This window comes from Lithobates pipiens, unplaced genomic scaffold (assembly GCF_037356315.1).
Source record: "Lithobates pipiens isolate NorthernLeopardFrog02 unplaced genomic scaffold, aLitPip1_a1.2 Scaffold_62, whole genome shotgun sequence".
Lineage (NCBI taxonomy): Eukaryota > Metazoa > Chordata > Amphibia > Anura > Ranidae > Lithobates > Lithobates pipiens.
Genome location: NW_027507884.1, coordinates 1,510,168 through 1,525,358, shown reverse-complemented (window position 1 = coordinate 1,525,358; position 15,191 = coordinate 1,510,168). Strand labels below are relative to the sequence as shown.

Below are 15,191 nucleotides of genomic sequence, written 5' to 3'. Positions count from 1 at the left end.
CTGACTTTTTTTTTTTTTATTATTTTAACCGGCCCTCCTCTTTAAATTTGAAGCAGGGTTCCCCTTAATATCCATACCAGACCTGAAGGGCCTGGTAATTGAATTTGGGGGACCCCCACGCTTTTTTATTTATTTATTTATTTATTTTTCATAATAGCTGCGAGTGATTTTAAAGGACTTTTTTTCCTGCATAAATGACACTTTGTGCAGGGACAGTTTTAAGCACGGGAAACATGCGCCCCTTCACAGGCATACTATAGACAACCGCTCCTTACGAAATTTAAAGGAATATTACACTTTTATTGTTTCACTTTAATCATTATTAAAATCACTGCTCCCGAAAAAACTGCCGTTTTTAAAAAAAAATTTGCATTGATACATGTCCCCTGGGGCAGGACCCGGGTCCCCAAACACTTTTTAGGACAGTAACTTGCAAATTAGTCTTTACAATTAGCACTTTAGATTTTGAACGTTGGAGTCCCATAGACTTTAATAGGGTTCTAAAGTATGCTATATACTAGCTCCGTCGAATCTTCTTTATACATTCAACAGACACCATAAGCCTTCAAATACAGATTCGATCGTAATTCATGTGGATTTTCGGACGAATGCAATTTTTGAACGAAAAACGAAATTCGGGAGTAACTAAATAAATTAAGTTTTCGGACGAAAACGAAATTCCGAAACAAAATATTTTACTCTGCACATGTCTAACGCAAAGACCTCTACAGACTAGACAATGGCACCCTGACTGCCGTAAGGTATCGGGATGAAATCCTTGGACCCATTGTTAGACCCTACACTGGTTCAGTGGGTCCTGGGTTCCTCCTGGTGCACGACAATGCCCGGCCTCATGCGGCAAAAACATGAAGCCAATTCATGGGGGATGAAGGAATTGATACCATTGAATGGACCCCATGCTCGCCTGACCTAAATCCAATAGAACCAGGGCCGGTGCTAGACTATTTTGCGCCCTAGGCAGGACCAGCTACTTGCACCCCCCTCCTGTGACAGATCTAGCCGGGACAGAGGCTTTTTGAGAGGACTGAATGTGAGCCTCTTGCCGACGGATTATGGGCCCTGGATTTTAAGGGGCACAGGGTGAATGAGAACCCCACTATAATCTGTGCTAGTGAGATTCAATGCTGTATATATGTATATATAATGTGTGTTGTCTCATGCTGTTGGGACACACACTGTCAGATGCTAATGTCATGAACTCCAGCCCCCTAAGTCTAGTCTGGCTTGTAATGGTATTCCACACATTGTTGCTTGGGCTAATTAACCCTGTGTTGATGTTTATGGTAATGTTTATTGAATTGTTAGTGAGCTAGGAGCTGAAAAGTCTTATCTCTCAGTCAACTAGTCTGAGTGTTGATTTAGATAATTAGCTCATGCAAATTAGTTTAGGTTTTAGTCTTCTACTGTATTATAAATACTTGGCATTTTGGTTCTAATAAATGAGTCCAAGTTAGCACTAAGCAAGTCTCATCTTGTTTTGTGCTTGTGAGCGGTTGGAATATCTAATATCTATATTCAGACTTAGGAAGCGGTATACTGATGGAAGCACTCAAGCGGAGTGTGGGATCGGTTCCGTCACACCTCCCATAAAAAAAAAAGTCAATTGTTCAAGCATAGAAGGACAGAAAATGGTCAACAGGTCTTTCAAGTTCCCAGCCTGACCAGCCAATTTCTTCAAAGATAACAAGGAAAAGGTCAAACAAATCATGGGTGACTGACACAGGACTCTGAAAGAAGAAGTCTAATCATCATTCACCCATCCTGTGCGCAGTGTATTATGGGATAAAAGATAACAATGAGACCAGTAGTATACATCCTGAGAGTACCAGCCAAGTAATGTTCTGATTAAATGCTGAATTCTCATATCCTCTGATCATTGGACCTGAAAAGAGACAAAACATCTGAAATCAGGAAAAAATGTAATTTGTCTTCTGTGTCTAACTGCTCTGTTATCTTGTGTGGTGTCCTGTGCAGGGGCTTTTTATGATATAGGGGGCCTTAAGCACGACCTTTGAAATGACTAAAGGGCCACACATTTAATTAATGTAATGCTATAGAAAGCTGTTACACTGCAGAAATGCAACAGGATGGTGGTCAAAGCCTACGCGCTTGCTACAAGAGATGGTCAGGGAGTGAAGACACATTGCAGGGGATGGCCAAAGACTATGTGCTTGCTATAAGAGATGGTCCAAGAGTGAAGACACTTTGCAGGAGATGGCCAAAGACTTTGTTGTGTTTGCTACAAGAAATGGTCAAAGAGCGAAGACACATTGCAGCAAATGGTCAAAGACTACGTGCTTGTTACTAGAGATTGTCAGGGAGTGCACACATTATGCAGTAGATAGTCAAAGACTACATGCTTGCCACAAGAGATGGTCAGGGAGTGAAGACACTTTGCAGGCGATAGTCAAAGACTATGTGCTTGCTACAAGAGATGGTCAGAGAGTGAAGACACATTGCAGGAGATGGTCAAAGACTACGTGCTTGCTACAAGAAATTGTCAGGGAGTGCACACATTATGCAGTACATAGTCAAAGACTAAATGCTTGCCACAAGAGATGGTCAGGGAGTGAAGATACTTTGCAGGAGATGGTCAAAGACTATGTTGTTCTTGCTACAAGAGATGGTCAGAGAGTGAAGACATGTTGCAGGAGATGGTCAAAGACTATGTGCTTGCTACAAGATATTGTCAGGGAGTGCACACATTATGCAGTAGATAGTCAAAGACTGCATGTTTGCCACAAGAGATGGTCAGGGAGTGAAGACACTTTGCTGGAGATGGTCAAAGACCATGTTCTTGCTACAAGAGATGGTCAGAGAGTGAAGACACATTGTAGGAGATGGTCAAAGACTACATGCTTGCTACAAGAAATTGTCAGGGAGTGCACACAGTAGGCAGTAGATAGTCAAAGACTAAATGCTTGCCACAGGAGATGGTCAGGGAGTGAAGATACTTTGCAGGAGATGGTAAAGACTATGTTGTTCTTGCTACAAGAGATGGTCAGAGAGTGAAGACATGTTGCAGGAGATGGTCAAAGACTATGTTGTTTTTGCTACAAGAGATGGTCAGAGAGTGAAGATACGTTGCAGGAGATGGTCAAAGACTATGTGCTTGTTACAAGAAATTGTCAGAGATTGCACACATTATGCAGTAGATAGTCTAAAGCCGCGTACACACGGGCGGACTGTATGGCCTACTTAGTCCGTCATACAATCCGACGGACAGTCCGTCCTACTTTCGAATGAACAGACTTGACCACACACGGATGCACAAACAGTCCATCGAAAGCTTGTGCGATGACGTGTACAGCACGTACGACGGGACTAGAAATAGGAAGTCCAATACACAGCAATGCACCCTTCCGCCGTGTAAATCCTTTCTGAGCATGCGCCATTCTTAGTCCATCGAACTAGCCTACTGACGAGCGGATTGTCCGCTGAAACCAAAGTATGACGGACATAATTTCGAAAAATCCGAAATACTTAGTACGCCAGACTGCACGCTGAAAAAGTCAGCTGAAGCCCACACACGAGCGGACTGTCCGCTGAAATGTGTTTCGACGGACTAAGTAGGCCATATAGTCCGCCCGTGTGTACGCGGCAAAAGACTACATGCTTGGCAGAAGAGATGGCCAGGGAGTGAAGACACTTTGCAGGAGATGGTCAAAGACTACGTTATTGTTACAAGAGATGGTCAGAGAGTGAAGACACATTGCATGAGATGGTCAGAGACTGCAAAGCATGAAGCCATCTCCAACAACTCCATAGGAGTTGTTGGAGACTGAGGACATGCTTATCTCCTTCTCTCATAGCTCCCACATCCCTTTAACAAGGTCTTTACATTGGCAAGTGGGAAGGATCAGCCATTCATGGTGATTGGCTGTTACAGTGGTCACATGATCCTGGGCCGGTCTTTCTGGTTACTGATTAGTAGCAGAGACTGAGAGCTGCCTTTGACAACTCACTGATTGTGCTGTGAGTGTACAGTGAGAGCGCTGTCAGCACTGCAAGCTCTGCCACCCATGGACACATGCGCGGTGGGTGGGCGTTAAGTCCACCCTCTTTGCTGCCACACATATGCAGAACATAGGCAGCAACAGGTGCAGGAGACATAACCTGGAGGCCCATTACATGAGACTGTTAGAGACCCCTGCTATTACAGGACAATAGGGAAACATAGATTATTATCGCCAGGGGCCATAAAAAAAAGAAAAGTTGTGTATGCTCCCCAGGTCATAGCTTGGACAACGTGGCTTTACAGGCTTCATGCTAGGATTCTTTTACTGCCTGCTGAAAAAAAAAAATGGGGTCACCCCCAATTTTGGTTGGGTCTGCAAGACCAGAGCAGTACATCAGGAGACCTATTGTGAATGTGAAAGATGGATACGATAAAGCTACAGGATAACATGTCTCTATTTTACATACCTTGTATATGGACATAGACCTCTTTACTTCGTTTTGTTTCATTCCTGGATGGGATTTTCACTTCACAAGAGTAATTCCCGGAATCCTCCACCTGAGAAAATGGGACTTCATACTGGTCAGATCTGCTGAAATTCCGGATATTTTCTCCATCTTTGTAGAAAGCAAAGTATTGGTCTGCATACCATGTGCTGGAACTTGTTTTACAGTATATGTTTAAGTGGTCTCCCACTATCTTCTCATCTGCAGATGTCCATATATGTGGAGCAGTGATCCATTCTGATTAAGAAGTCAATAAAAGGAAGATACATCACTGGTTTTATATGTTCTGAATAAATGTAATCCACTCAATCGTTATTTTATTACCAATGTGGTAGCAATATATTAGAAACCTTAAGGTGTGTAGGTATCCGTATTACTCATTTAACCACTTAGAGCCCAGGCCTATTCTGACACTCCTCTCATACATGTAAAAAATCCAATTTTTTTGCTAGAAAATTACTCAGAACCCCCAAACATATATACATATATATATATATATATATATATATATATATATATATATATATATATATATATATATATATATATATATATATATATATATATATATATATATATATATATATATATATATATATACACACACATATATATACACACATATATACATACACACACACACACACACACATACATACACACATACACATACATAAATACATACATACATACATACATACATACATACATATATATATATAGATATGACCATCTCTTGTATCATGTCTACACTCTGACCATCTCTTGTATCATATATACACTCTCTGACCATCTCTTGTATCATATCTACACTCTCTGACCATCTCTTGTATCATATATACACTCTCTGACCATCTCTTGTATCATGTCTACACTCTCTGACCATCTCTTGTATCATGTCTACACTCTCTGGCCATCTCTTGTATCATGTCCCCAGTTTCTGACCATCTCCTTTATCGTGTCCGCAGTCTCTGTCCATCTCCTGTATCATGTTTGCAGTCTCTGACCGTCTCCTGTATTATGGCTGCAGTTTCGGACCATAGCTCCCAACTGTCCCTGATTTGATTTTTTTTTTAAGTCATGAAAGTGTCCCCCACCCCCCCCCAAAAAAAAATCACTTTTGGAAAATTGCTACGCAAATACCGTGTGTCACACGGTATTTGCGTAGCAATTTTCCAAAAGGGATTTTTTTGGGGAGAAAAAACCTTTCATAAATAATAAAAAAAAAAAAAAAAACATCAGGGACAGTTGGGAGCTATGGTCAGAGACTGCAGCCATAATACAGGAGGCGGTCAGAGACTGCAGATATGATACAGGAGATAGTCAGAGACTGCGGACACGATAAAGGAGATGGTCAGAAACTGTGGACATGATACAAGAGATGGTCACATACACTTTACCGTTATTTTGAATTTTATTTTAATCACTTTTATTCCTAATAAAAGAAATGTAAATATCCCTTGTAATAGGAATAAGGCATAAGAGGTCCTCTTTATGGAGAGATTTGGGGTCTACAAGTCCTCACATCTCTCCTCTATATGCTGGAGAGCCTGAGATGAAAAAAACAACAACACAATCTTATGCTTTCTAGCTAAAAAACAAAAATGTGTTTACATAGTTAGTAAGGTTGAATAAAGACACCAGTCCTTGATCCCTACCCTCAAGGAGCCCACAATCCAAGGTCCCCATTCATATGCTGGGGCCAATTTACCTACCTGCATGTCTTTGGAGTGTGGGAGGAAACCCACGCAGGCACAGGGAGAACATGCAAACTCCAGGCAGGTAGTGTCGTGGTTGGGATTCAAACCAGCAACCCTTGTTACTGCTAGGTGAGAGTGCTAACCACTACACCACTGTGCCACCCTACATCTGTCAGAGCTGGAAGTTTCCAGCATCCAAAGGGTTATAAAGATGGTCGGGGACCACCTGGTCCACAGTTGGCTCTATGGTAAATTGCCACCACCAGCCAATTCATTCTCAGGCCCGCATGAGCCGGGAAAAGCACCAGAGGATGGTGGGGGTCATCCCATCCTGCCACCTGTAAAGGCAATCAAGTGGCTAAACAGCCACTATGGTTGCTTTTACATATGAGAGATTGGCAGCTAAAAATAAAAAAATGAGGATATCTGAATGATGCCTGCAGCTGCACTTCAACCTAAGAACATCATATGATGTCCACCTAAAATGAAATGGTTTACAAGTGCATCTCCACTATAGGGTGCTTGTAAAGCCATGCAGTTTTTAAAATGTTGGATAGAGTAGAGAAGGGTTGAAGCCCACGTTTTTGCTGCCTATGTCCTGATGGGGAGAAGTCCCTTCACTTTCTGTGCTGGAGAGATAAGAAGTGGAACTAAACCCTCCTTTCCTTTACAGCCAAGGAAGCTGCCATCTTAGCCCAAGTTAAATCTGCAGTTGCCCGGGTGCTGCACATGTGATCAGTTATGACAGAAGCCATTTGATAGCTGGACAATCCGGGTTTAGCCCTAACATAAGCACACTGGCAACTGTGAGATGTATCATTCACATCATGCCTTGGATGTAAGCGTTTTGGGTTTACTTCCTCTTGAAGCTGTCCATAGATTCAAAGATTTCTTTTATTTCGCCTGTGGGGTGAACTTAAAGAATCTAAACGGTTTCTCCATCCAACGCAGATGGACAAATCTTCCCTGTCGGCTGTTGCACTCTTGAATATTGCCCATATCTGATTGGATCCAGGAGCTGTTTGGCTCACAAGTTTTCACCTTGTAACCCTTGTCACCCTAAGGCACTGGGGAGCTACAGTTCATTGAGGGAATCATGAATGCCAACATGTACTGTGACATACTGAAGCAGAGCATGATCCCCACCCTTCGGAGACTGGGCCGCAGGGCAGTATTCCAACATGATAATGACCCCAAACACACCTCCAAGACGATAACTGCTTTGCTAAAGAAGCTGAGGGTAAAGTTGATGGACTGGCCAAGCATGTCTCCAGACCTAAACCCTATTGAGAATCTGTGGGACATCCTCAAATGGAAAGTGGAGGAGCGCAAGGTCTCCAACATCCACCAGCTCTGTGATGTCATCATGGAGGAGTGGAAGAAGACTCCAGTGACAACCTGTGAAGCTCTGGTGACCTCCATGCCCAAGAGGGTTAAGGCAGTGCTGCAAAATAATGGTGGCCACACAAAATATTGACACTTTGGGCCCAATTTGGACATTTTCACTTAGGGGTGTACTCACTTTTGTTGCCAGCGGTTTAGACATTAATGGCTGTGTGTTGAGTTATTTTGAGGGGACAGCAAATTTACACTGTTATACAAGCTGTACACTCACTACTTTACATTGTAGACAAGTGTCATTTCTTCAGTGTTGTCACATGAAAAGATAGAATAAATTATTTACAAAAATGTCAGGGGTGTACTCACTTTTGTGATTAAAAACAGTTAAATCTTATGGGACTCTTCACAGCACTGTGCTGTGGTGCATTTGGAAAAGTCCTGCATGCGGCATCTTTGGTACGGTTTTCAAAACCTCACCAAAAACGCAGGTCCTCATTGAAATGAATAGAAAATGCTTATAAAATGTGGAATGTATGTTCTATTTTTAAGGAACATTAATTGTTCTGGATAAAGTCCTGCTATGTACACTTATTCTGTTTGAGAACTATAATTCTTTTTGAGGAATCAGCTACTGTATGTTCAAATGTCTTGTAAAGTAACATCCTTTTTGAGATAACAAGATGTTTTATAGTTTTCACAAAATGGGTATGTTAAAATCCAGTTAAAAAAATAAATTACCTGTACGTACCGCTAGTGGGAAGCCTTTGAGCACCTCTCCTCGATCAGTGATTGCCTTCTCCATCTTCCTCACTAAGTCCCCCAGTAACGTCTAAGTTGAATGATGCAAAACATCAACCACCCTCTTCTTGTGACCTAATGTGGCCACAACTGTCACTCCTGTCAATTGCTGTCCAGTCAACTGCTGCCAAGACGTTCACACAGACCCAAAGGGGGCGGGCATGCTCATTACATCATTTACCTAATATGGTCACATCTGTCACGTACTCCCACTGCCACCCAATCAACTGCGGCCACGTCATTCAAAGAGACCCAAAGGGGCGGGGATGCTTGTTATATCATTGACCTAATGTGGACACAACTGTCACTCCTGTCAACTGCCGCCTAGTCAACTGCTGCCAAGACGTTCACACAGACCCAAAGGGGCGGGCATGCTTATTACATCATTTACCTAATATGGTCACATCTGTCACGTACTCCCACTGCCACCCAATCAACTGCGGCCACGTCATTCAAAGAGACCCAAAGGGGCGGGGATGCTTGTTATATCATTGACCTAATGTGGCCACAACTGTCACTCCTGTCAACTGCCGCCTAGTCAACTGCTGCCAAGACGTTCACACAGACCCAAAGGGGCGGGCATGCTCATTACATCATTTACCTAATATGGTCACATCTGTCACGTACTCCCACTGCCACCCAATCAACTGCGGCTACGTCATTCAAAGAGACCCAAAGGGGCGGGGATGCTTGTTAGATCACTGACCTAATGTGACCACAACTGTCACTCCTGTCAACTGCTGCCCAGTCAACTGCTGCCAAAACATTCACACAGACCCAAAGGGGCGGGCATGCTCATTACATCATTTACCTAATATCGTCACATCTGTTACGTACTCCCACTGCCACCCAATCAACTGCGGCCACGTCATTCAAAGAGACCCAAAGGGGCGGGGATGCTTGTTATATCATTGACCTAATGTGGCCACAACTGTCACTCCTGTCAACTGCCGCCTAGTCAACTGCTGCCAAGACGTTCACACAGACCCAAAGGGGCAGGCATGCTCATTACATAATTTACCTAATATGGTCACATCTGTCACGTACTCCCACTGCCACCCAATCAACTGCGGCCACGTCATTCAAAGAGACCCAAAGGGGCGGGGATGCTTGTTATATCATTGACCTAATGTGGCCACAACTGTCACTCCTGTCAACTGCTGCCCAGTCAACTGCTGCCAAAACATTCACACAGACCCAAAGGGGCGGGCAGGGGCGTAACTATAGGGGGTGCAGCAGTCGCGACCGCAACTGGGCCCTGTGATGCAGGGGGCCCATGCAGCCCCCTCTACATATGGCAGGCAGCAGCATAGACAGCTAGCACACACTATTGCATACCCCCTCCATATCCCCCTGGGGACAGGGACCCCTTCTCACATGGGGACAGGGACCCCCACCTCCCCTGGGGACAGGGACCCCTTTTCACCTGGGGGCAGTAACTTCATCTGCCCCGGAGAAAAGGACCTCATCTCTTCTGGGGACGGGGACCCAATACTGCCTAGGGACAGTCCCCCAATGGGGCACCTAAAAATGTAAAAAAATAAAAAAATTAAAACTACTGATACCAGTGGTGGAACTACAGGGCTCACAAAGGTCATACCTGTGACCACGCCCTGGAGTTCCACCGCCGGACTCAGAGGGAAGGGCCCTGGCTGGAGTTCAGGGGGGCCCTTCATGGTTTCTTGCATCGGGGCCCTGAAGGTTCTAGTTACGCCACTGGGGGCGGGCATGCTCATCACATCATTTACCTAATATGGTCACATCCGTCATGTACTCCCACCCAATCAACTGCGGCCACATCATTCAAAGAGATCCAAAGGGGCGGGGATGCTTGTTACATCATTGACCCTTGCTGCACAAATCAACTGCATGTGTCTTTCCTACAGACACAAAGGAATGGTAATGTTTGTTAAATCATTGACCTAAGATGGCCACGTGGCCATCTGTCATGAGCCAACATTAAGTCAATGATGTCACAAGCCACCCTGTCCCCTTCATGTATGTTTAGCTGCAGTTTGGGGAATGCCTCGGCTGCTGTTGATTGGGCAGTTGGTGGGGGCGGGAGTGACAACTTCCTTCCAGGCTCAATCTGTATCCAAGTTCGGACCAAACCCATACTTATCCCTATTTGCCTTACTTTCTTGAGTTCTACTTACTGTTTACTTCAATATAAAACATTTTGCTTCTTTTTATTATTCCGTCAACTTTTGCTATGCAGGAATAATTCCCGGAATCCTTCAGCTTAATGGACTGAATGACATAGAAAGAATTAGAATTGAAATTCTGAATATTCTGCCCATTTCTGTAGAAAGCATACTGCATTTCTTTCTCCAGTCGAAGTGGACTCAGCTTTGTCTCACATTGAATGAACACCTGTTTATCTTTTAACACTGCAGATGCGTCTGTTCTAATTTCTGGAGGGGTAAAAATCTCTAGAAGGAAAAAAAGAAAAAAAAAAACACTTATTGATGCGTGAAGATGGCATTACCAAAAGTATTGGGACACTTGCCTTTACACGCACATGAACTTAAATGGCACCCCAATCTAATGCCGCGTACACACGATCAGAATTTTGGTCGGAAAAAGCTCTGATGGTTTTCCCGACGGAATTCCGATGGGACTTTGCTCAAGCTGTCTTGCCTACAAACGGTCACACCAAATTCCGACCGCCTAGAACGCGGTGACGTACAGCACGTACGATGGGACTAGAAAAATTAAGTTCAATAGCCAGTAGCCAATAGCATCCATCTCGTAGTTGAATCTGAGCATGCGTGAGTTTTTGCGTGTCGGAATTGCATACACACGATCGGAATTTCCGATAGAAAGTCCTTCTTTCGGGAAAATTGAGAACATGCTCTTAAATTTTTGCTGGCGGGAATTCGGCCAGCTAAATTCCGATGGAGCATACACACGGTCGCATTTTCCGATGAAAAGCTCTCATTGGTCTTTTGCTGGCCAAAATTCCGATCGTGTACGCGGCATTAGTCGGTAGGGTTCATTATTGAGTTGGCCCACCCTTTGCAGCTATAACAGCTTCAACTCTTCTGGGAAGGCCGTCCACAAGGTTTAGGAGTGTGTCTATGGGAATGTTTGAACATTCTTCCAGAAGCGCATTTGTGATGTCAGGCACTGATGTTGGATGAGAGTCTCTGCTCTTATTCATCCCAAAGGTATTCTGTTGGGTAGAGTTCAAGATTCTGTGCAGGCCAGTCAAGTTCCTCCACCCCAAACTTGCTCATTCACACTACAGTGCCAAAAGTATTGGGCCACCCGTCTAAATCATTTGGTGGAGGGGGGATTATGGTGTGGGGTTGTTTTTCAGGGGTTGGGCTTGACCCCTTAGTTCCAGTGAAGGTAACTCTTAAGTAGTCAGCATACCAAGACATTTTGGACAATTTCATGCTCCCAACATTGTGGGAACAGTTTGGTGTTGGACCCTTCCTGTTCCAATATGGCTGCGCACCGGTGCACAAACAAGGTCCATAAAGACTAGTGATGGCCGAACGATTCGCCCGGCAGTCATTTTGCGGGGAATTTCGGTCGTTCGCGGTCCGCTCGTTCGCTCGCCTTTTGCCGTCGTTCGCCCCGGCGGACTTACGTGTTTAATGTGTAAAAGAACTTTGACCTATGATGACACGTCTATCATGGGGTACAGGACAGCCAATTGAGACATGACAGCACATGGACACTTGGACATTCCCCCTAACCTATAAATACACCCGATCCGGTGGCCATTTTACATTCTTTCTTCTGTCACTATAGGGAAAGGTTGCTGTGTGGAGTAGGGAGAGATAAATCGCTAGCTATTTGGTACACAAAAGTTCTTTTCAGGACTGGTATAGGTGTTAGGTGTATATAGGTTTGCTGTGCTACTGATTCTTGCAGAAGCCTGAGTGTCTTTTGTCAGTTTAGAGAAAGGGAAAGGACGGTGTGTGCTACAGGGAGAGTCAGTTTAGTCGTCATCATCATCATCATTAGCTGTTACTATCAGGTCCACAAAAGAACTATTCCAGTAACCACTAATTGTTCCAGGCTCCTCTTTTTTGCCACTTTGTATAGGGACAGGAAGGAAGCAGTGTTTCAGGCAGTGAGGGTCAGTTTAAAGACTTGCTGTTACTATTAGTTCCACAACCGTTCTTTTCAGGACTAGTATCAGTGGTATGGTAATAGGCTTGTACACGTATAATATTCTTTCTTCCAAATATAGAAAGAATATTATACTTGACTGCTGCCCTTCTGCTGCAGTCTGCTAATCATTCACAACTCACTTGTTCCACAAAGCTCTTTATCAGGACTGGTAACTTGGTCTGTGTAGGGTGCTACAGTACATAGGGTTGAGTGCGGTACAGTCTGCTGTTCTGTAAGGACCGCTATCGGTCCACAATAGATAGGGTTGAGGTGCACCACTGCTGACCGCTGCCCTATACTGCAGCAGTCCTTCATTGGTATAGGGACTGAAGTACAGTCTGCTAATCACTAACACACAACCTGCTTGGTTCACAAAAGTTCCTATAAGGACTGGTAACTTGGTCTAGGGTGCTACAGTACATAGGGTTGAGTGCGGTACAGTCTGCTGTTCTGTAAGGACCGCTATCGGTCCACAATAGATAGGGTTGAGGTGCACCACTGTTGACCGCTGCCCTATACTGCAGCAGTCCTTCATTGGTATAGGGACTGAAGTACAGTCTGCTAATCACTAACACACAACCTGTTTGGTCCACAAAAGTTCCTATAAGGACTGGTAACTAGGTCTAGGGTGCTACAGTACATAGGGTTGAGTGCGGTACAGTCTGCTGTTCTGTAAGGACCGCTATCGGTCCACAATAGATAGGGTTGAGGTGCACCACTGCTGACCGCTGCCCTATACTGCAGCAGTCCTTCATTGGTATAGGGACTGGAGTACAGTCTGCTAATCACTAACACACAATCTGCTTGGTCCACAAAAGTTCCTATAAGGACTGGTAACTTGGTCTAGGGTGCTACAGTACATAGGGTTGAGTGCGGTACAGTCTGCTGTTCTGTAAGGACCGCTATCGGTCCACAATAGATAGGGTTGAGGTGCACTACTGCTGACCGCTGCCCTATACTGCAGCAGTCCTTCAGCGGTATAGGGACTAAGAGTTTTGTCACAGGGTGATTTATAAAATGACAGGCAGAGGAAGAGGCAGGCCCTTCCGCAGGGGTGGTAGGGGTAGGGCAGGAGCAACAGCCTTGAGCCAAAGTGGGAAGTTGCAGAAGGTGCGTTCAATTACTTTAAAGGATGCACCAGACTTGGTTGAGTGGCTCACTCAGCCTTTTCTCTTCTGCACCCTCCTCATCCTCTCGATCTGCACCCTCTTCTTCACTCTCTGCTATGCGCACCCCCAAAGACACTACCACCAACAACACCACCACCACCACCACCACATACCTTCCGCTTGAGTCACAGGAATTATTTTCCGATCCATATCAAGAGGACATTTCTGATGCGCAACCACTCTTGGTATTGGATCAGGAAGAGGAGGTAGCAACAACCGCTACTCAGCAGTCTGACGACAGTACCCAGATCAGCCCAAGGAGGAGTTTGGTCCCCGGTGTTGCTGCCTACTCCGAGATCTCTACTTATAGCGGTGGGGAAGGTGACATTGATGATGACGTGTCTAGTGATGTCACGTGGGTGCCCACAAGAGAGGAAGAGGAGGGGAGTTCAGAGGGAGATATGGACCAGCAGATAGGGAGGAGAAGCAGGAATAACTTACATTGCACAGGAGGGACAAAGCAGACTGCAAATGTATCAGGAGCGAGTCATCGACCATGTACAGTCACATCTGGCGCTCCCAGGACACCGGCACATGGCTCCGCAGTGTGGGCTTTTTTTAACGTGTCCGCTGCTGACAATAGCGTTGCCATCTGCAATCTTTGCAGTCAACGCATTAGTCGCGGTAAGCCCAACACTCACCTAGGGACGACCGCCTTAAGAAGGCACATGAGCAGCCATCACCGAGCCCAGTGGGAGCAACGGAACACACAAAGCCACACTGCAGGCTCTCACCGTCCAGCCTCGTCTTCTACTTCTCCTTCTCCTCTCTCCTCACAATTGTCCTCCACTCCACCTTCCATCACGCCAAGCTCACATTTTTCTGCAAAAAGGCAGGCATCCGTGGGCCTAATGTAAGAGCGTAAAAAAATGATGACGCCGGATAACCCTCTTGCCCAATGGTTGACGGCTGGCTTGTCAGAACTGATAGCCCGCCAACTACTGCCATATAAACTGGTGGACTCGGAGGCCTTTCGCAAATTTGTGGCCACTGAAACACCACAATGGAAGGTCCCAGGAAGGAAGTATTTCTCAGAGAAGGGCATCCCAGAGCTATATGGCCATGTTCAGCGGCAAGTGAATGTATCTCTGGCACACAGTGTCGGTGCCTAGATACATCTGACCACAGACACGTGGTCTAGCAAACACGGGCAGGGAAGGTATATCAGTTTTACTGCCCACTGGGTGAACCTTCTGACGGCCGTCAAGCATGTAACCCGTGGCACCCGTGTAGATTTGGTTTTACCGCCACGGATTGCATGCAGGCCTGACTCTTCTTCTCCTCCTCCTCCTACTCCATCCTCCTCCCTCTCCTCCTCAGCTGCCTCCTCCTTTTCCGCTGCTAGCGTCTCTTCCACTGCACCGCCCAAGCTCCCCAGAACCTATTTCACATGCCAGGTAAGACGTTGCCATGCCGTGCTGCGTCTGTTGTGCCTGGAAGCCAAGAGCCACACTGGCCCGGCACTCCTTTCAGCTTTGCGTTCACAGGCAGATCAGTGGCTAACACCGCTCAATTTGACAGTTGGTAAAGTGGTGTGTGACAACGGTGCCAATCTGCTTAGCGCATTGAA

The 15,191-nt window shown here is 45.3% G+C and overlaps 1 protein-coding gene across 1 annotated transcript; it reads right to left on the bottom strand.

Annotated features, from left to right (window-relative positions):
- Positions 1–410: 410 nt before the first annotated feature.
- On the bottom strand, positions 411–10,764 carry LOC143958861 (Fc receptor-like B). Its single transcript, XM_077467840.1, has 3 exons — positions 10,481–10,764; positions 4,447–4,722; positions 411–1,903 (listed from the first exon to the last, which is right to left on the bottom strand). The coding sequence occupies exons 1-3, from the start codon at positions 10,644–10,646 to the stop codon at positions 1,797–1,799; spliced, it is 549 nt and encodes a 182-aa protein (XP_077323966.1). The 5' UTR covers positions 10,647–10,764; the 3' UTR covers positions 411–1,796.
- Positions 10,765–15,191: the final 4,427 nt, after the last annotated feature.

What these genes read in the sequence shown, in the direction of transcription:
- LOC143958861 (XM_077467840.1), bottom strand. Translation starts at nt 10,646, where the DNA reads ATGCAGTATGCTTTCTACAGAAATGGGCAGAATATTCAGAATTTCAAT. An exon ending in GTTTTATATTGAAGTAAACA is followed by an intron (nt 4,723 to 10,480) that starts GTAAGTAGAACT and finishes CTTCTTAATCAG; the next exon opens with AATGGATCACTGCTCCACAT. An exon ending in GGTCTATGTCCATATACAAG is followed by an intron (nt 1,904 to 4,446) that starts GTATGTAAAATA and finishes GTCTCTTTTCAG; the next exon opens with GTCCAATGATCAGAGGATAT.